A 20,537-nucleotide genomic window follows, 5' to 3' on the forward strand; every position below is an offset into this window, starting at 1 on the left:
GTTGATATATCCCGACGAACAAATCCGTTGGAATTCCGTTGAAAATATACCACGGAAAAACCGTTGGAAATCCGTTGAAATATTCCAACGGATGAAGGCGTTGGAATTCCGTTTGGAATTTGCCACGGAATTCCAACGGACACCGATTTCTAACGACGAAATTCCAACGGATATATCCGTTGGAAATCCGTTGGAAAAGTTGAATTCCAACAGATTTTCGGCTATTTCCAACGGATTTGCCGGTTGGAATTTGGGGTTTTTTTTGTAGTGCTAGGATCACAACCATTCTTCCTCCAACAGTGGATGCTGGCCCGGACAGATTCGAATGGAAGACAGCGACTGACTCCTTCAGTACGCAGTTCTCTCCGACAAAAACTTGGGACGTAATAAGGGATCGTGCACCGAGGGCTCCGTGGTTTCGGCTAGCTCGGTTCAGGTTTGCCGTTTGCTACTCCGAGACTTAGCTTTAACTTATGGCAAATTTTTCTTGGCAGATTACCCACTTTGGATCGTCTTCAAAGATTGGGCATTACCGCAACCGCTACATGTGTTCTTTGCCAGCAAGCTCCAGAATCTCATGACCATCTCTTCTTCGACTGCGAATTCAACAATGCAATCTGGGAGTTCTTTGCATCTGCATGCTATAGCTCTCCTCCATCATCCCTTGAGTGTACAGACTGGTTGCATAACCAACTTGACGATGAACCCTGCACAAGGAGGGAGCTCTCCAAGTTGGTTCTGCACGCTGTAGCATACACAATCTGGCAGGAACGAAACGTGAGGTTATTTCGGAATGAATCCAAAACGATAGCAACTCTCCGACTGGCGGTTGACAAGCTGATAAGGGACATAATTATTTCCAGGGAATCCAAATTGGTGACGACTACGACATTCCTGGAGGATGTCTGGCTCTCTATTACTGATCCAATCCGTCCAATTCTTCGGCGCCGATTGATCCGACATGTTCTTTGTTATTCCACTTTTGTATTCTCTTTGGCAGGAATCCTGTAATGTCGGCTTGTACAGTAACAATTTTTTGACTTTTTAATGCATTCACCATTATCAAAAAAAAAAAACTTAGAGCCACTTAAAGTGCCATTCATTCGCTAATTTCGTCCTTTTTTTCCCTTCATCAGCTTGATGGTAGTCAGGAGCAGCAAAGCTTACCTGTCCGCAGGACCATGACCAGGTTTTTCATCCTCATCGGAGTCTGAATCATAAGTTGCACTCCACTCCAAATGCGAGGTTTTAGGACAATGATTATATGTCTTCACAACTAATCCAGAGAATGTGTAATTGAACTTTTTAAAATATCAATTATCTTTTGCAAATTGTAACGTTTAATCAAAACAGTTTTGTCCTTTTTTCTAGAGTTGACTTAAGCACAGTACGAATATATGTATGTATGTATATGCGTGTGTCTCTCTCTGTGTGTGTATGGTTGTATGTATATATTTTTAAATCATTCATATTTTATATTTGATTTTTAATTTATGTATATGTATAGATATATGTGTATATATATATTATTAAACTATCACTACATTTTGTTCATAAAAAATAGGTTTAAAAAAATAAGTGATACGTTTAATAAAAAATATATAAACATATATATATATGTATATAAGTATTTTTTTAATAATTTATATTTATATTTTATATTTGAATTTTAATTTATCTCGTATTTTTGATCAAATAATTCAAAATTTAACATGTTCAATTTTGCAAGTTTAAAAATTAATAGGCACTTCTACAAGTTTAGGAATTAATATTACTCCAAAATACAAGTTTAGGAATTTTATATATGTATATATGTATATTTTTTAATTATTTATATTTATATTTTATATTTGATTTTTAATTTATGTATGTATATATATATATATATATATATTATTAAAGTATCATTAATTTTTGCTCATTAAAAACAGGTTTTAAAAAATAGGTGATACGTTTAATAAAAAATGTATAAAGATATATATATACGTATGTGTTTATATTTGTATAGGTATGTATGTACGTACATATGTACGTATATATATATATGTATTTTTATATTTATATTTGATTTTTAATTTGTGTATTTGTTGCGTTCGCAAAACGCAGACGCAGCTGTTGCGTTCGAAAAGTTAAACACAGTCTTATATCTATATATTGGGCGGGAAAGTGCTTCTTATAAGCTATATCGCGATTTCACTTTTTTGTTCATGTAACTCAATTTTGATTACCTACGCTGGTAAATGCTCTTCGTTTTACACCAAGTCTAGTTAAAAAAATATATATATAATTCTTGAAAATTCATGAATACGTTGTGCTATGATTTTATGACAAGCTTGTTGAACAGAGCAGGGCATTATTTAAAAAATATTTTTATTTTTCTATTTTAATTTCAACTTATACCATTTTCTATTTGTGATCGTGTGAACCCTGAAACCATAACTACAGTCTGCCAGTCTGGTCATTAGGAGTGGCCGTTTCGGGTTTCGGTTCGGTTATTTCGGGTTCGGTTATTTCGGTTATAAAAAAATCATACCCAAACGGTTATATAGATTTATTCGGTTTCGGTTCGGTTCGGTCCGGTTTTTGCATAATTAAATTATAACCAAACGGTTAAATTTTCGGTTTATTCGGTTCGGTTTTAAATCGGTTCGATTCGGTTATGATATATTTTAAAAAAAAAAAGAATATTAATCCTATACAAACTTAAAATATCTATCCAAATAAATCCATAAAATAATCTATCTATCCATATAAATCTACAAAATGATTAATCCTCCAAAAAAATTACAAAACTTCAATAACTAGGATAAAAGTTAAAAACATTAAATTTTATAGTTTATTAGGTGAAATACATAAGGGTAAAACTGAACTATAAAAATAACACTAATAATAATGAAGGTAAAAGTTAAAACATTAAAAAAATCTAATAACTGTTCGGTTAACTGTTCGGTTAACCGTAGTTATTCGGTTATTAACCGAACCGAACCGAATACGAACGGTTATTTAACTTCCTCAACCGCTTGGTTATTAAGTAAATAACCGCACCGCTCTTATTCGGTTCGGTTCGGTTATTCGGTTAATAACCGAAATGGCCACCCCTACTGGTCATACATTGGTCACAATGATTATAATGTTAAATTTACAATGTTTTTATCAAATGATCAGCGAGTTATGAAATAAATAAATATAATGAGTTAGTGTGATCACTATCAATTTAATCTTACGAACCAATATCAAACTGTAATTTTGATCCCTCGCAACTGAATAATGTTGTATTTTTGATAATGAACTTCTTTAAAAAATTTATCTGTCAAATACAATTATATATAAATTAGTAACTGTCGCATAATTTATTCATCAAAACCCACAAGAAGCAAAACACCAAAACATGAACCGCATTACTAAATTAAAACCCACCAACCCTCTCTTCTCTCTCTCGTTACAAGCTTCTCGGCACAGCATGCGCCTTCAGCGGATTCTTCATCACCACCGTGAACTCCAGCTTCTCCGACAAGTCCACGTCATCGTTCTCCGCAGCTCTCCACTCGAACGCTGCCACAAGATTCGCCACGAAGTACTCGAGATGGAGCAACGCCAGGTTCAATGCCGGGCAGATCCGCCGTCCCGCCCCGAAGGGAATCATCTTTATCCCTCGGCTCCCAGTGATGTCGATGGGATCTCCGCCGTTGACGAACCTCTCCGGCTTGAACGCCATCGGATCCTCCCAGACCTCCGGGTCCCGACCCATGTCCGCAATCATGAAGTTTATCGTGCCGTTCTTTGGAACCGAATAGCCGCCCAGATCGGTCTCGTCTGTCACGCGGTGCGGAAGCGCGAGATGTCCCGGCGGGTGTCTCCTCAGACCCTCTAACACCACCGCTTTCAAGTACGGCATCTTCTGCAGATCGTCTTCCTTGACCTCTCCCCCTGTCTCGCCGGTCACGCTCTTGATCTCTTCGTGCAATCGTTTTTGGACTTCTGGGTATTTCACGAGATTCGCCATGATCCACTGCAGGGCCGTCGCCGTCGAGTCGGTGCCGCCGTTGAGGAACTCCGAGCACAGGGTCACCATCTCGCCCTCGTCGAGCTTCCTCTTCTCGTCTGGGAGCTCGAGGTCGAGGAGGGTGTCGACGTACGACACGACATAGTCTTTGTTGTCGCTGTCGGAGATCCCAGGTCTCGCGTTCTCCTCTACAATCTTCCTCCGGGCACGAATCAGAGGAAGCAGCAGCGCTTCTTGGTCTCTCCGGAGCTGGAGAACTTCCTCCCATCTCTTCCGGAAAAGGAATTTGGTGATTTTGGGGCAAACGTCCAGGATATTGAATCTGCTGACGCTCAGGAGGAGCTTTCTGTGGGCGGATTCGACCTGTTTGATGATTTTCTCGTCGAGTTTGTCACCGAAACACATGAGCACGACAAGAGCGGACATGGCATAGTGGAGATGGTCGACGACGACGACGGGCTCTTGCCCACCGCTCGTGCGGAACCGATCCACGAGGATCTGCAGGACCCACTTGCGCGCGTGGGAGTAAGATCTCAAGCGCGAGGGATGGAGGATCTCGGAGGTCAGATTGCGGCGGAGGATCCGCCACGTGGGGCCGTACGAGGCGGAGCTGATGTTGTGTTGGTTGCTGGAGAAGACCTTTCCCGCCGGAAGAGCCGGAGGCCGGTCGGAGAATACGGCGCCGTTTTGGATGAGGGCTTGGTGTGCGAGAGAGCGGTCGGAGACGAAGATCGCCGGGCGGCTGTTGATTCGGACGGTGACGATGGGGCCGAGGCGGCGGTGGAGGCGGCGGAGGTGGGGCACGAGGCCGGCAAGGCCCTGGGGGGTCCCGACAAAGGGGATGGCGCTGTGGGAGCCCGGCGGGAGGCGGCGGGGGCTGCGGCGGAGACTGAAGACGGCGTGGAGGAAGAGAGAGATGGAGAGAGAGACGGCGATGAAGAACCACATCTCCATGTTTTTTTCTCTTCGCGCTCTGTTTTTGTTTTGAACCGGTGATTGGTTCCTTCTCATATATATATATATATATATATATATACACACACACACGTGTGCTTATGAGTAAGTGAGTAACATATTCCTTTTCGGCCGTGTCACCCAAGCATTGATTAATTCCTCCGAAAATGGAAAATGTTGGGATTTTGAATTCATGGCAATACTAAATCTACTCTGGATAATACTATATACATATGCATTAAATTTTATTTAATTTTGGAAAGATTCCACAAAATCCCCCAATTCATCAAAACGTGGCATACTTCAAATTGTTTCCCCGTTAATACCAATGTTAAATCGACGCCAAATTGTGGTTTTTGACGTATGACGTGATATTTATATAGAAAAATTTTTAAAAAAATTTTAAATTTGTAATTTGGTGTAATATTATTTTTTCAATTTGTATATACATCTATTCCTATACTTGCATTTTTGAACAAAATAATTCTTAAACTTGCATTTTTTGTAATTCCTAAATTTGTATTTTTTAACATATTAATTTCTAAACTTTGTTTTGCTCAATTAGTGGTATATACAATTATGAAACTGTTAAACAAGTTCACCCATGTGTTAAAAAATACAAGTTTGGAAATAAATAAGTGCCTCTACATATTCTTAGATTAATATTATTTTTCAGGTATTTGTTGCTATTTATATTTGTGCCACATCGTGTGACACGTGGAGGACAGGTAAAAAATAGAAAAATCAGCAAATCCAGTTATATAAAATCGATTTAATTGAAATTGGTTAAGACAAAAAGAAAATAAAAATAAAAATCGGGTTCTTCTCATCGGAAACCGCGGACCAGAACCACCGCATGGTTTAAATAAATTGGTTTAAAATTTTGGTATAAGTAAACCGATTTTATATAGTTTGGTTTGCTAACTTGTAACATGTGGCACACATAAAAATGGAGAAAATGGCAAGTTTTTTTTTGTAACGGTGATGTGTATTACACTAACAAAATATACATCCAGTCTCTGACTGTATTACAAAAAATTATGATGGAACCCATAACAAAATGGTCAAAAGAAGAACAAACACAAACAACCGAAACAAACAGTAACAATGTCGGTCGTATATGTCGCGTGAGATAATACCAATCAGCTAGCAAAGAGACGCTATCATCAGAAGGTTCACGTTTGGTAGAGAATAGGATGTTTCGCATCGTGCGATCAACTTTCCAACGAATGAGTTCAATGGATCTTGACTTTCCACGAAAAATACGGTAGTTCCTTTCTCTCCAAATTTCATAGATAGAGACTTGGAGTAGTACCTTGGCAATCTTTCTTCTGTTTCTCGAGGCAGCATGGTCCGGTCTGCTGAGCCACGCCAGAATCCCCACCAAATCGCTTGGTGGGTCTGCCCAACAAACTTCCCCAAAGTGGCGCCAAAGGTGGGAAGCATAGGTGCAGCCGAAGAACAAATGCTGATGGGATTCATCCTCCCCATCGCACAACCTACATGTTGCATCCGACGTGATTCCCCATTGCTGAAGACGGTCTTTCGTCGGCAGTCGGAACAACATAACCTGCCAGTGAAGGAAAGCATGCCTCGGTATGGCCAAGGGGAACCAGACAATGGAACTCCAAGGAGCGATAACATGTACCGTCCTGGTTAAGTTCCACGTCCTTGATGAGGAGAAATAGGGCCTGAAATCTTCTTCTTTGTATTTCCATAACGCACTGTCGGAAGGGCCATCGGGTGAAGGGGGCGGGATGGTGGAGATGTGTGCCAAGACCTGTTGTAGTCTATCTGATCGTACACCTGGGAAAATCCAAGAGTCACCTGCAACTGCTTGGCTAACCGAGGAGGGTAAGGGTATCCGCAAGCTACGGGGACCAGTGAGTCCCACATATCGAAGTAGAGAACCGTAGATTGTCCATGGGTCCTGCCACAATGAAGTTGACAGCCCATTTCCAATCTGAATTCTAAGGAACTTCCTTACTATATCCGTGATTCCTAATAATTTCCTCATATTCCAAGAAAACCGAGTTGATGGAGCTGTGTTCCAATATGTGTTTCCCTTGAACACATTTTCTTTAACCCATGCCACCCACAACGAGCCAGATTTTGAGAACAAAAGCCAGACAAGTTTCAGACGGAAGACCTGATTAAATTCGGCAATTTTCCGCAGTCCCAATCCCCCTTCTTTGCGTGGTCTGCAGCAAGTATCCCAAGAAACCCTATGAGTCGTGCCAGCACCCCATAGAAACCCTGCACATAATCTGTCCACCTGCTTGGTGAAGAACTTTGGCAACATAAAAATCATTCCCCAAGCGTTAACCATACCATATATTACTGTACCAACCAGTTGAAGCCTTCCTGCGTAGGATAAATATCTAGTTGTCCATGAGTTGATTTTCGCTTTTACGCGATCCAATAGCGGCTGGTAGTCAGACTTAGTCAGTCTGACCGGACTTAACGAGACACCTAGGTACCTCACTGGTAAGTATCCTCGTGTAAAGCCAATAACTGCACATAGGGTCGATGCTTCAGTCCCATTTAAACCCCTTAAGAAGATTTCTGTTTTCTCTGTATTTAAATACAATCCGGAGGCTCTACTGAAACTGTACATGTATGCATAGTTGGTTTTGCCTTTGAATGGAATATGGCATTGTCATTTGTTTCACATACTTCAGGACTTATCACTCGTCGGTTAGCAAATGCGTATCACTGTGAAAACCTTTTAGCAGGACAGCTTGAGTGAGAAAAAATAAAAAATCATTCATTTCGTTGGCCAACCAGGGACCGGTTTAGTAAATTGGAGAAAAACGGCTTTATTTATTTTTAAACTGGATTAAATTTCGACCCAAAAAATGTTGATGTGGTAAAAAATCATTTAAAAAATGTGCAAGGAATATTCAGAGCTTGCATAAGTTTTGTGATAAATGCCCAACTGACCGTATCAAAAGCCTTTCTGAGGTCAATCTTCAGCATAGCTCGTTTTGATGTGTTAGGCCGGTTGTATTCGTGAACTAGTTCAGTAGCCAAGAGAACATTTTCCACCATCAATCTTCCCTCCAAAAAAGCCCCTTGGTTTGGCGAGAAAATGGCAAGTTAACGGTGGATATTAATTTGGGAGCAATTTCTGAATTCGGGAATATTTATGTCAAATTTTTAGTTTGGGATTCATCTATGTATGAATTGGGGAATTTCGTTGTGATTTTCCCTTTATTTTTTTTGTTTAAGTTCGGTAATTTATGTCTTGGATTTAATTAGTATTTCGCCATTTTTTTTATTGTCAGATATCGTAGGTAAGATGAAATTGAACGATCATGTTTATTGACCTTTTTTAAAAAAATCACATATATCACTAGTGAAGTTTTATATCAAGATAATAATAAATTGTAAGTATAAGTGTATTCAAAATAAAACTTGGAGTATATATATAAACTGAGATCAAATTTATACTCTCCTAGATTTGTAAAATAATCTATTTTTATTTAAAAAAATTAGTAATAGTATAATCAAATTTTATATAGAGAACGCTAATAAGAATTAAGAAAATTGATACATAGATACTTAACATGATGAGATGATGAGGTGGTTTCACCACAATCCTTTAAACATCTTTATTTATATATATAGATTTGATATTTTTTCTCCATGGATTATTTTAAATTATTCAGTTAACAATGATAAAGATTTACCTTTCTTTTGGTGATTTTCCATGATTAGAAAAATGTTATTTGATTACAAAAGTTGTGAGTTTTTCTAATGACCAAAAATTGCTATGTAAACTTGTGAAATAATATTAGGTTATGAAAAATAAAAAGATTAAAAAAATTATATTAAAGTTTAATAAATAATATTATACCTATTTTCTGTGCGTATGTACTTGTAATGAAAAATGAAAATAATGTGAATGTTATAGTCGGATTTTACTATATTTGATATATTTTAACAAAATTTCATGATATGATACAAAACAATCTAATCAAACCATCTAAATCCAGCCCATGTAATAAAATAGTTCAAATGGGCTACCTGATGACGGCCCATAAATAGCTTTAAATGGGCTAACTCGATTTTCTCTTTGAACACTGTAACACTAACCACACGCGACGCGATATAACAACCACGCGCATATAAAGCGCGTGGATTTCACCGATCCAAAATCATCTCCAATGTCCATCATCACTTCCCATTAGCTCCAATCTTCCCAAACTTCAACCCGAGAGTTTCACTTTCGTCATCCCTCGTGTTCTTGTGTTTCAACAGGGTTCGCTTTCGATTCCTTCACGCTCCAAACCCAACATCCATTTCGTCACTTGACCCAACACGGAGTGAATGTCGTCCATTTCCATATGAGATGGACCTCCAACCATAAATTCATGGAGAACCCCGTTCACCTCGATGGAGCTGCAACCAGGGAACTTCCTTATTCCCAACTCCTTCATTTTCCTTCTCACAGTCGTTACATCTTCCCACCTGTTGGCAGATGCGTATACGCTTGCGAGCAGAGTATGAACACTCGAATCTTTAACTTCCACTCGTTCAAGCCGTCTACCCACCCGCTCGCTCATCTTCAAGTTTCCATAGTTACGGCAAGCGCTAAGCAGAGAACAGTACAATGGAACAACAATGTCACTGCTTTCGATAGGGATCATCTCTAGCAGCAGTTCTGCTTCATCTAACAATCCAGCTCTGCACAGCAGGTCTATCAGGCAGCTATAGTGCTCTGACTTTGGCTGGATCTTGTAGGTTTTGGTCATTGAATCAAAATATCGACGCCCTTCTTCAACCAATCCACCATGATTACAAGCAGTTAGGACCCCGATAAAGGTTATATCGTCTGGTCTGAAACCAGCCTCTTCCATTTGGGAAAAGAAATCAAGTGCTTTGCTCGTCATGCCGTTCACCGCAAGCCCGTAGATAACCGACGTCCAAGAAGCTGTGTCTCTTTCCTTCATTTCATAGAACACTTCAAGAGCTTTTTCTACGCACCCGCATTTTGCATACACGTCCACAAGAGCAGTACCGACCACGCGATCTAGGGTAATACTATTCTCATGTATGTATCCATGGAGCCACTTTCCTTGCTCTAGAGCTCCCGTTTGAGCGCAACCTTTCAAGAGAGTGACTAATATGAAGTTATCGGGCCTAAGTCTCTGGATCTGCATTTTCCTAAACAATTTCAATGCCTCGTCGAATAGATTGAACTGAACATACCCATTGATCATAGCTGTCCAAAGAACGATATCCCTAACCGGGCTTCTCTCAAACAACTCTCTAGCCTCGTCAAGACTGCCATTGCTTGCATACCCCGAAACCATGCTAGTCCAACAGATCACATTTTTGTTTCCCATCTCATCGAAAATTGCCCTGGCTTTATCTACACAACCGCATTTACAGTACATGTCCAACAAGGCATTCCCTATTTTAGTAGTCATCTCAAGTTCAGCGTCAACATATCTGTGAATCTCTTCCCCAACCTCCTGATTCCTTAAGACCGAACACGCCGAAAGAGTGCTCACGACTGTAGCCTCATCAGCCTTCAAGTTGCTCTCCCGTCTCATCCGCCTAAAAACCGCAATCGCATCCTCAAACTTCCGATGCCCGACGTAACTTGAAATCAACACATTCCACGAGACTACATCTCTTTCAGGTATTTCATCGAACACCTTCTTAGCAACCTCCATCTTACCCAGAGCACCATACATTCCCATGACTGAATTGCAGACACAAGCATCAAACCCAGATTTCACCACATACCCGTGAACCTTCTCGCCTTCGACAACCTTTCCCAGACAGCCCATCGCCTTGAAAACAGGCGGGAGCGTGAAATTGTCCGGATTTAAACCTTGTTTCCGCAACTCACTGAACAAAACCAACACTTTCCTGAAATTCTCATCCTTGGCAACCGCTTTGATCATCAGATTGTACATTACAAGGCATGGACTTTGCACAAAACCCAAAACCCTCTCTGCGTAACGGATACTGCCACGAGACGGATCGGTGCAGAAGAGCACGATCTTGGTGAGAGTGTCCATGTTATCCTGGAGTCCGACCCGAAAAATCTTCGCGTGGATTTGCGTGAGATGGGCCATAGACTCGCAGCTCTGTAGAAGATCAACACAATAGTTCTTGCTCAGCCGTATTCTTCCGGCGACGGCCTCGCCAAGACGATACATGTCCGCCGTATCGGATACCGAAGGAATTGACGCAACGTTCTAAAATACTAAAACCAAGAGGGCTCTCACTGGTTCAGCGTTGGGCTCGCAATTAGAGCTTCCGGTCCATATTTTTCAGTACCAAACCGAACCGAACCGGTTCAGCTCTGCAAGACTGCAACCATCTTCTCTTCCACGGGAGAAACGCAGAAGAGGAAGATAGAAGAGAAATGGCGGGACTCCTAGCTTGGGCTGCGGACGTCGTGGGCGGACATGGGAAGGAGGAGGACGGCGAGAAGGATCAGATCCCTCTGGTTTTCAGTGCGGAGCAGAAGAAGTACGCGGAGGAGCTTGACCGGAAAGCCGCCGCTCTCAGCCGTTCGATCCAAGATCTGCGTCTCAGATTGCCGCCTCCGGATATCTCTCAGCGTCTTCCTCACCTCCTCGCTCATTCACTCGCCTCCAACGCCGCTCTTGCTCTTCAGCTCAACTCTCATTCCGCTACTCGCGAACAGGTTTTTCCGATTTGGCTTTCTGTTGATTTCTGGAATTTCTTCTTTCCGGTTTCATTTTATTGTAATTTAGACGAATCTGGATCGTGAATTTGGATCAGTTCTCAATGGATTAGAGTGCGCGATAGGATATAGATTCGACGTGGGAGTAGGGCACAGTTTGGATCAATTGCCGACATCTTTTAGCTGTAATAACTCGTTTTTTTTTCTGGGTTTCCGCAGACCAGATTTGGGTGTCTGAATTGTTTAAAAAAGTTTTCTCTTTGTTGGATCGGCAGAGATGAATGTGTGAATGTGTGTGTGAAATCAATGAATTCCTTTGTTCTTGGTGGATCAATTTAGTTACTGCTACTCATTCATCTCTTCTTGAATCTTTTTTCTTCATGTTTTGTTGTTTCATTCAGGCCCAACTGAGAGAGCAAACGCTGCTGGAAGAAAATAGTGCATACGAGAAGGCAATATCAAACTGTGAGTCAAAAATACAGGAGAAAAGGCAGGAAGCTGATTCTCTTCTTAGAAAATTAAAGGCAAGTTCTTACATGCAGGAAACATGCTTTCATGTGACGATGTGGGTGATGTTTATGATTGAAAACATGCTTATTGGCCTGAACTCCTTCATGAGTGTGTGCTCTTGCTCAGACATACTCTTTGTTGAAACGCGTTTTGTCGTTGTTTATTTCTTGTGCGGAAAAGATTATGTATGATTGTCCTTGCCACTTTCGTTTATCTTGTGGCCTATTATTGGGACTTACCTGACTGTCGTATGTCTGAAGGAGCTGGAAGATGCTGAGGAAAACCTGACAGATGAGCTGGAAGATGCACAAGTTTCGTTAAAAAACACCCAGACCCGAAATTCTGGTGAATCTGTTTATCAATCCGATGCAAATAGCAAAGATGGATCAGATGCAGAAGCGGAGAAGTTTGCTATTCTAGAGAAGTTGGAGAGCAAAAAGAAAGAACTGGTCAGCTTCTGGTTCTCTTTCATCTCTTCGATTATATTGTCTTCCCTGTTATGAAATTATAAGCTTTTATCATTATTCAGAACCTGAATTCCTGTATGTTGTATTCTTCCTGTGTCTCTGATTGTGCTGTAATTTTAGAGTTCAATGGAAGAGCAAGTTCAGTATTTAGAAAAGAAATGGGCAGTTATACAGGAAAGAGCACTGAAGCAGCCTTCTCCTGGTATTTCTTGTCATATAATACTAATTTATTCTTCTCTCCTTTCATCCTGTGCTTTCTCACAACATGTTCTATGGAGGAAAACTTCAATCTAGCTAGTTGCCAGGATGCTTTCTTTTATCCGAATCATCAGCCCAGTAGAGATTTTTTCTTCTTCTCTAGATTGGTGGATGAAGGGGAGCCTTGGCGCACCGGTTAAGGTGTTGCCGTTGTGACCTAGAGGTCACGGGGTCGAGTCCTGGAAGCAGCCTCTTGCAGAAATATCTGCAAGGTAAGGCTTGCCTACAATACACCCTTGTGGTGGGACTCTTCCCCGGACCCTCGCTCAACGGGGACGCTTTCTGCACCGGGCTGCCCTCTAGATTGGTGGATCACCGGGAAATTTATTCATTCATGTCGCATGACAAGTAAAATTTTTCTTTCACAGCACAAAGAGAGAAGACATTGGATAAACAACTTCACAGTCTAATCGAGCAACTGGCTGCAAAGCAGGTCCTTCTGTAGCCAAATCTCCCATACACCATTTCCTTTCAAACCGCTCTCTCTTGACAGAAACTTTGATATGCATTTCAGGCACAAGCAGAAGGGCTAGTCGGTGAAATTCATTCGAAAGAGATGGAGTTAGAGAGACTGAATGGTCTGTGGAGAAGATACGAAAGCTCTAACATTGAGGGGAATAACGCAAGGAACAGATTCGCCAGAACGAATTCAGATAAAGGATCTGTATCAGATCATGAAGTAGATGCTCATTCCTACCTTCCATATTCCTCTGCTCCCAGAAATGACACGCAAACGAGGCTAATGTACCTCAGGTCAGCTTTCGTGATCTACATTTTGGCTTACCGCTCTTTCTTGACAGAAACTTTGATATGCATTTCAGGCACAAGCAGAAGGGCTAGTCGGTGAAATTCATTCGAAAGAGATGGAGTTAGAGAGACTGAATGGTCTGTGGAGAAGATACGAAAGCTCTAACATTGAGGGGAATAACGCAAGGAACAGATTCGCCAGAACGAATTCAGATAAAGGATCTGTATCAGATCATGAAGTAGATGCTCATTCCTACCTTCCATATTCCTCTGCTCCCAGAAATGACACGCAAACGAGGCTAATGTACCTCAGGTCAGCTTTCGTGATCTACATTTTGGCTTTGCACGTCTTAGTCTTCATCAAGATTTCGTTTTGAAAAGAGATTATACACTCTCTGAGTACTCAGAACTGAGTTTATCTTTGTTCTTTTGGTTGCACAAGAAACTACCCGTGTATATACATACATATATATAATTGATAGGAATAAGATCACTGCTGCTTTCTATAGTTCTTTTAAGCTCAAGTACTCAAACCCTAAATTCCTCAAGCTGAATGATGTGAAGACCGTCAGTGGGCGGTCTTGTTTCTTCTGTAAGACCGTGTCCTTGAGCAGTGTCCTTTGCTCCATTGCCCAACCCTCAAAATCATGAGGAGAGAAACCCTGAATCTGAAACAGGCTAAACCCTAGAAGTTTTCGGGTAATCTCTGAGGTTAGATGAAAGCAAGAGGTCTGAGATTAGACATACCCCTAGAAAGAAGACATAACTCAGAGATTGAACTCAGTTGCTGCCTTCCTGTTTGTGGAAGATAGGCAGTTTCTGACTTTCTATGAATCATTTAACTGACGGCAAATCACGGAACTCTAAACATTTGTATTTAAAACTCGATTTATAATATTTCTGTCTTCTACTGTTGGTTCTTTAACGTGTGGAGCAAGAAATCGTTCCAAGAATCAATAGGACCAGGCAGACACCAGTGAACGCAATCGTTGTACAAGATGACATTGTCTTCTGGTCGATGTCCGTACCTACTCGGATGCCCATCTCCTCTTAACAGCATCGCTTTCGTCACATCCACCAACCGAAATCTCACCCCTTTCCTCCTCCCTTCTCTTCTCGCTATCCGAAATTCTTCCAGTTGAATCTCATGAGCCTCTAAATTCATGCCTTTCAACTCTGTCTCATTGCTCCTATAACGCCAAAATATATGATCATATCGACCGTTCGTAACATTTTTTTTGTGAACCCAGAAAAAAAAATGGTACGATATTGTCGAATGTACCTGTCGGGATGTGTTCTCAGACAGTTTCCGCCTTTGTTCCACTCGCCGTTCTCGAAATGAGAAGGAGCGAACGTCCGTAGAAAGACCTCACCTTTGAAGTGTTTGGCTCCGAGAATAGCTCTAAACGTGGTTCTAAACGCTCTTCTAAACGCGAAAAACGCTCCCACGTTTCGGACGCCGGGCATGTAGCAGTAGAGACACCCTACGAGTTTCCCTTTGTCGAAGAAGAAGAGCGGCCGGAAAAACCATTGGCCGGAGGAGACGATGACGTAATCAAACCCTCCGATCTGGGATGCCCAGATCGGATCCGGTTCGTCTAGGTGGAGGTTGTAGTAGTTGGTCATGTATTGTCCTGTCGGACCGGTTTCAGTTGACCGGACCAAATGCGTTGACCAGAACGAAGCGATCGTGAAGTTGAAGCTCTTATACTTCCACCTCGGGAAGTTAAAGTCTTGCACCAATGAGACATCTTCTGGATATTCCACCTGAGAAAACATAATGAAAGTCTCAAACTTTATGAATTCTTGAGTTTTCAGACATATATATATACACATATATACATACATACACGAGAGAGGAGACAGATCAAGGACTGCATGTGGTTTCGGCTAACGGAGTCACCGATAAACGCCATGGATTTCCCTCTCATGATCTCGAGAAACTCAAGGGGATCGAACAGGGGAAGGTCGCAGCCGTACGGTTTCCATCTCCATTTCATGAAGCCGGAATCGGGTCGTCCGAACTTCATGCAGTTTTGGTGTTCGTGGATCGCCCAGCATGTCGTGTTGGTGTAGTAAGGGGCTTCATGGTTTGGCACCCATTCCCCCGAGGATATGTCACAATCTCTTCTCCTTCTCCCTGCATGCTTTTCTCTCGACGTTTCTTGATGTGGAGAATGATGATCATTTGATGATGATGATGGGATGGAATCATGACTACGCAGAGAAGATTGATTGGAGTTGGGATTATTGATGCCATCATGATGTAAAGATGAATTGTTCGTATGGTTATAGGTAGAGATAGATGATGAATTCGATGGTGGATATGGAGGATTAGACACTACAGATGATGATGATGATGATGATGATGATGCTGCTGCTGATGATGATGATGATGACTTCAAGAAATGGTTGTATAGGGATGATGAGGACGACGGCGACGATGAAGAAGGAGAAGAAGAAGAAGAGGTGAAGGAATAATAGAAAGGAAAACCAAGAAAGAGATAGAGGAGGGTAAGGAGAAACAATGGGAATATTACTAATCCTATTCCTAACTTTATCTTCTTCTTTGGCTTTGTCACGGCGACTTCCATTTCCAATCCAAAAAAAAAAAAACAAAGAGACCAAAAGAACAGAAATAAAATATTTTTTCTTTTTTTTTTTTAAAAAAAATATTGCATATGAGTGGAAAAGAGAGATTTAGGGAGAGATTTAATTTAATACCGTTGGATAAGCATGAAATATGGTGCAAGTAAATGGGTTTGTGCTAAAATAAACACACCTGCTTTACTATATAATATAGTATCAAAAACATTAATTATTAAAATACATCCAATCAAAATTTTAATTATTCATACATGCGAATACATCTTTATATTTTTTTTATAAATATGAATAAACCTTTGTAAATTTCAAAATATTTTAATAATAACTCAGTATGATCAATATATTTTAAATTGAGTCGATCATATATATAGATATTTTTATAAATTAGGTGATTTATTTGTATTTATAAATAAAGTTTTAAATATAAATGGTTTATAATTAAACTACGTAAGTAAGATTATCCAGTAAATATATAATCAAACAACATTAAGCCTAAAAAATGCCAATATAAGACTCTCGACGACGTCGTTTCAGTGTCGAAGCTCTTGGTAGTTGGTGTACATCTGGAAAACCATTATACGCGTTTTGAGTTTTCGATTTGAGATCTCCTTGCCTCTTCGATTCTCTGTTCCTTCTTCTTCTTCTTCAATCTATCGACTCCTTTTTCTTCGGAACTTGATGTCGGAGTTCTGATTTCTCCCAAAATCCCCGGATAAAGTTCTTGGATTTTGGGTCGTTTTGATTCGTTGGAAAAATACTGATTTCGGTGAGACCCTTTGATCTCTGACCAAATGTGTTTGGTGGGTTTTGATTTTCCCCGACAAATTTTGCTGCTTTCTTGGATTCTTTTGATGTTTAATAGGTTGCGCTGTTCACCATTAGCATGTTCAATTGCTCGGATATTACTTGTACGCTGCACATTTTTCTGCTACCGAGTGCTTTTTGGTGGTCATGTATCATCGTGGATCAAAATCTATTTACTAGCTCCAGATAATTTCCAATGCAAGCTTCATCAATGTGCTTAGATCGTTTCTGTTTGTTTGAATGTCACGATTGGGACATTGCCCGTAGAACTCAGTCACATGTCATTGTTTCAATTCGCCTGCTGTTGCGGGGTTTCTAATCTAGATTTTCTGAATCAGGATAAAGTTTAAGATATCAAATCCAGAGATTTGGATTCTACTCTTGTAAGCAATCGGGTATTGATTTCTCAGATTCGTCTCAGGTGCCTGTGAGAGAGTGACATTGGTCGCATGATCACAATGTTGAGAAGACGGAGATTGTGAACCTTGGCTTGACCAATGCTAGATAGAGACTATTCAGGATAGTGGAATGGAAAGAAAAAGAACAGATGACGGCGAACCAGGACCGGTCCCTACGCATGTACCGGTGGATAGATTCGGATTTCTGAAACAGGAACACGGCAGTTCACCAAAGACTAGATCGTCCACTGAATATGAGAGGTATGTCCCTTAGAAAATGTGAAATTTTACAGTCCAAGTTTAACCCGAGTCTGATAAAAATTCAGTATGTGATCTGGTGGTGGCTATAAATGTTAAAATTCTAAGGGAAGAGAGAAGGGTGAGAAAATGGAGGAAGATGATCGGTGTTGGGGGTAGTGACTGGAAGCATTATGTCAGGAGAAAACCCCATGTCGTCAAAAGGCGTATACGGAAGGGAATCCCCGATTGCTTAAGGGGTCTTGTTTGGCAGTTGATCTCTGGAAGTCGGGACCTTTTACTTATAAATCCTGGCGTCTATGAGGTAATTCCTCGAATAGGATACCCTTTATATCCTATTCTTAACTTCATGTCTGAAAACTTGCTACTTACATCATCTTCTGATCTTACCGACATGTATGAACCGTTAAAGTAATGTAGTTCAGTTGGTTAGAGCACAGCCCCATAAAAAAAAGGTTTCTTTTCTCCCAATTCACGGTAGAATCAGATCAGTATCCTAAAAATTTGCATGGAAGTGCATCACTTGTCTCTCTTTTTGCTGATAAATCTTACTAAGTTCATCGCAGCAACTGGTGATCTATGAGACGTCGGCATCTGAACTTGATATCATTAGGGACATCTCCCGTACCTTCCCATCACATGTTTTCTTCCAGAAGAGGCATGGACCTGGACAAAGATCGCTTTACAATGTCCTAAAGGCGTACTCTGTCTACGACAGAGATGTTGGATATGTGCAAGTCAGTCTCATGATTTCCCCGTGTTCTTATTTTCCACAATGAGGTGTTAAAAGCAGTGGTTCTTCTAATGCAGGGGATGGGTTTCCTAGCTGGTCTTCTGCTTCTCTATATGAGCGAAGAAGATGCGTTCTGGTTAGTAGTCGCATTACTCAAAGGAGCTGTTCATGCCCCCATGGAAGGTTTGTATCAGGTGAGTCCTTCAACTCGCAATGGCATTTTCTTCGTTCATCGATCGAAAAGATGTTCAGAAACTGACTAAAAGGCAATCTAGAGCATGATTCTTTTCTTCATGAATTAGTTAGTTCTTCAGCCTCTTTGTTATGGGGTCTTTTTCTCCATTTATTCTGATTCGACACCCATCATAAAGGAGCTATTCCATTATCTCTCAACGCATCTTTATCCCGAATCAACAAAGTAATTTCTTTAACAAGAAGGAAAAATCTACATTCCTTTGATTGATAGATTGGAAAGATAAAACAGAAATGTCTCTTCTCGCTGAAACTATGGTAGTTCGGGAAATCGTTAGCCTGAATTTAACAGCTAAACTGAATATATCAGAAACAATATATATAGATAGATTGTAGCTAATGATTTACAAATCCTTGAATGTATATTGATGTAGGCCGGGCTTCCCCTTGTACAACAATACCTGTCTCAGTTTGAACTCTTGGTTAAGGAGCAAATGCCAAAGCTTGGAGAACATTTCACTCAAGAAATGATAAACCCTAGCATGTACGCCAGTCAGTGGTTCATCACTGTTTTCTCGTATTCTTTTCCATTCCCTTTGGCCCTCCGAATATGGGACGTGTTCCTCTACGAGGTAACAATAATAATCGTATGCATTTCGAGTGAAGTCCCTTTGTTGTCAAAATCTCGTTCTTTTCATTCTTGGTTTTGTTTCAGGGCGTAAAAATCGTTTTCAAGGTGGGATTAGCATTGTTGAAGTATTGCCATGACGACCTGGTGAAATTACCGTTCGAGAAGCTCATACATGCTCTCAGAAATTTCCCGGAAGATGCAATGGATCCAGATACCTTGCTTCCATTGGCTTACTCCATCAAGGTTCTCTCCTTCTCTGTCTTTAAACTACGAAAGCTACCTTTGATTTGGTCGATATCCCTCGTTGATGGAGACCTTAATTTGATCAGATTTATAACCCGAACCGAGAAACTAAGACGCACATAGGACGAATCCTTAGGTGAACCGTAGCCATCAAACAAAGCTTAGCACTTCATTCTCTGCTGGTGGAAGAACAGGATTCGTTTCACAAGATTGAAATTAAAATCTTGGAATTTTTGAGATTTCTCCCAAACTGCCTCTCTGATCTTTGATCATGTCATTTAGGTATCAAAGCGTTTAGAAGAACTCAAGCATGAAGACGAGAAGAACAATGGAAAACCGGCTCAGCCGGCTAAACCACAGTAACCGAGAGAGCCTAAACCGGAACCGATTCAATGCCGACTCTGATGCTGCTGGATAACTTTTTTGTTTAGTAAGTTATTTTTTTGTTTTCATCATTTTCTGATAGAAAGCGTCTCATACCGAATGGAGGGAGGAGGATGTCAACAAGTCGGTCCAATTTCCCAAACAGAGATGCTCTTTGATTCTTTTGCATGAGATGCTAAATGTGTGTACAGCATGTTATCAATCGCTTCCTTCAACATGAAAATAATCTCCCCTCTTCCGTATGCATACCTTATTTTTCCCATGCAATCTATATATTGTATGATGGGTTTTACCATAATGTTTGTGTAGAAGTTCTCCGCAATTTGACCGGCGGCGACGCGAGGCGAGGCGTTGGGGGCACGGTGGGCCCAGAAAAAAGAAATAGATTCGGTGGGCCCTCAATCGCTTCCTTCAACATGAAAATAATCTCCCCTCTTCCGTATGCATACCTTATTTTTCCCATGCAATCTATATATTGTATGATGGGTTTTACCATAATGTTTGTGTAGAAGTTCTCCGCAATTTGACCGGCGGCGACGCGAGGCGAGGCGTTGGGGGCACGGTGGGCCCAGAAAAAAGAAATAGATTCGGTGGGCCCCACAGGACATGACAGCTCACCTTCTACCGTCTTGTCTTCTCTCGGGGACTTTTTAACCCCCCCCCCCCCACCAAAACCCC

General features: G+C 40.9%; 5 protein-coding genes across 12 annotated transcripts; 2 read left to right on the forward strand and 3 right to left on the reverse strand.

Moving 5' to 3' along the window:
• Positions 1-3,327: 3,327 nt before the first annotated feature.
• Positions 3,328-4,979, reverse strand: LOC104802993 (cytochrome P450 89A2-like). The gene has a single exon (XM_010526838.1). The coding sequence runs from the start codon at positions 4,955-4,957 to the stop codon at positions 3,440-3,442; it is 1,518 nt and encodes a 505-aa protein (XP_010525140.1). The 5' UTR covers positions 4,958-4,979; the 3' UTR covers positions 3,328-3,439.
• A 3,896-nt stretch (positions 4,980-8,875) lies between these two features.
• On the reverse strand, positions 8,876-11,149 carry LOC104802995 (pentatricopeptide repeat-containing protein At1g31430). The gene has a single exon (XM_010526841.2). It carries the CDS (start codon positions 11,131-11,133, stop codon positions 9,214-9,216), a length of 1,920 nt encoding a protein of 639 aa, XP_010525143.1. The 5' UTR covers positions 11,134-11,149; the 3' UTR covers positions 8,876-9,213.
• A 181-nt stretch (positions 11,150-11,330) lies between these two features.
• On the forward strand, positions 11,331-14,117 carry LOC104802994 (golgin subfamily A member 2). Of its 2 annotated transcripts, XM_010526839.2 has the most exons (7): positions 11,331-11,627; positions 12,029-12,151; positions 12,398-12,586; positions 12,725-12,806; positions 13,231-13,295; positions 13,377-13,634; positions 13,942-14,117. In XM_010526839.2, the coding sequence occupies exons 1-7, from the start codon at positions 11,343-11,345 to the stop codon at positions 13,984-13,986; spliced, it is 1,047 nt and encodes a 348-aa protein (XP_010525141.1). In that variant the 5' UTR covers positions 11,331-11,342; the 3' UTR covers positions 13,987-14,117. The 2 variants fall into 2 exon arrangements, with proteins under 2 accessions (XP_010525141.1, XP_010525142.1); XM_010526840.2 differs by lacking the exon at positions 13,377-13,634 and having other exon boundaries at positions 13,684-14,117.
• A 343-nt stretch (positions 14,118-14,460) lies between these two features.
• Positions 14,461-16,203, reverse strand: LOC104803133 (protein trichome birefringence-like 20). The gene is made up of 3 exons (XM_010527010.1): positions 15,460-16,203; positions 14,892-15,376; positions 14,461-14,799 (listed from the first exon to the last, which is right to left on the reverse strand). Exons 1-3 carry the CDS (start codon positions 16,201-16,203, stop codon positions 14,517-14,519), a joined length of 1,512 nt encoding a protein of 503 aa, XP_010525312.1. The 3' UTR covers positions 14,461-14,516.
• A 569-nt stretch (positions 16,204-16,772) lies between these two features.
• Positions 16,773-20,250, forward strand: LOC104802996 (EVI5-like protein). Of its 7 annotated transcripts, none has more exons than XR_770139.2 (9): positions 16,776-16,982; positions 17,442-17,679; positions 17,785-17,980; positions 18,243-18,413; positions 18,487-18,603; positions 19,036-19,233; positions 19,317-19,475; positions 19,758-19,905; positions 20,169-20,250. XR_770139.2 is itself a non-coding variant. In XM_010526846.2 (8 exons), exons 2-8 carry the CDS (start codon positions 17,549-17,551, stop codon positions 19,613-19,615), a joined length of 1,026 nt encoding a protein of 341 aa, XP_010525148.1. In that variant the 5' UTR covers positions 16,773-16,982; positions 17,442-17,548; the 3' UTR covers positions 19,616-19,751. The 7 variants fall into 7 exon arrangements, 4 of the variants coding, with proteins under 4 accessions (XP_010525148.1, XP_010525147.1, XP_010525146.1 ...); XR_770140.2 differs by having other exon boundaries at positions 20,172-20,223; XR_770138.2 differs by having other exon boundaries at positions 19,758-20,040; positions 20,169-20,187.
• The last annotated feature ends 287 nt before the right edge of the window (positions 20,251-20,537 follow it).

Source organism: Tarenaya hassleriana, unplaced genomic scaffold (assembly GCF_000463585.1).
Source record: "Tarenaya hassleriana unplaced genomic scaffold, ASM46358v1 Cleome8, whole genome shotgun sequence".
Lineage (NCBI taxonomy): Eukaryota > Viridiplantae > Streptophyta > Magnoliopsida > Brassicales > Cleomaceae > Tarenaya > Tarenaya hassleriana.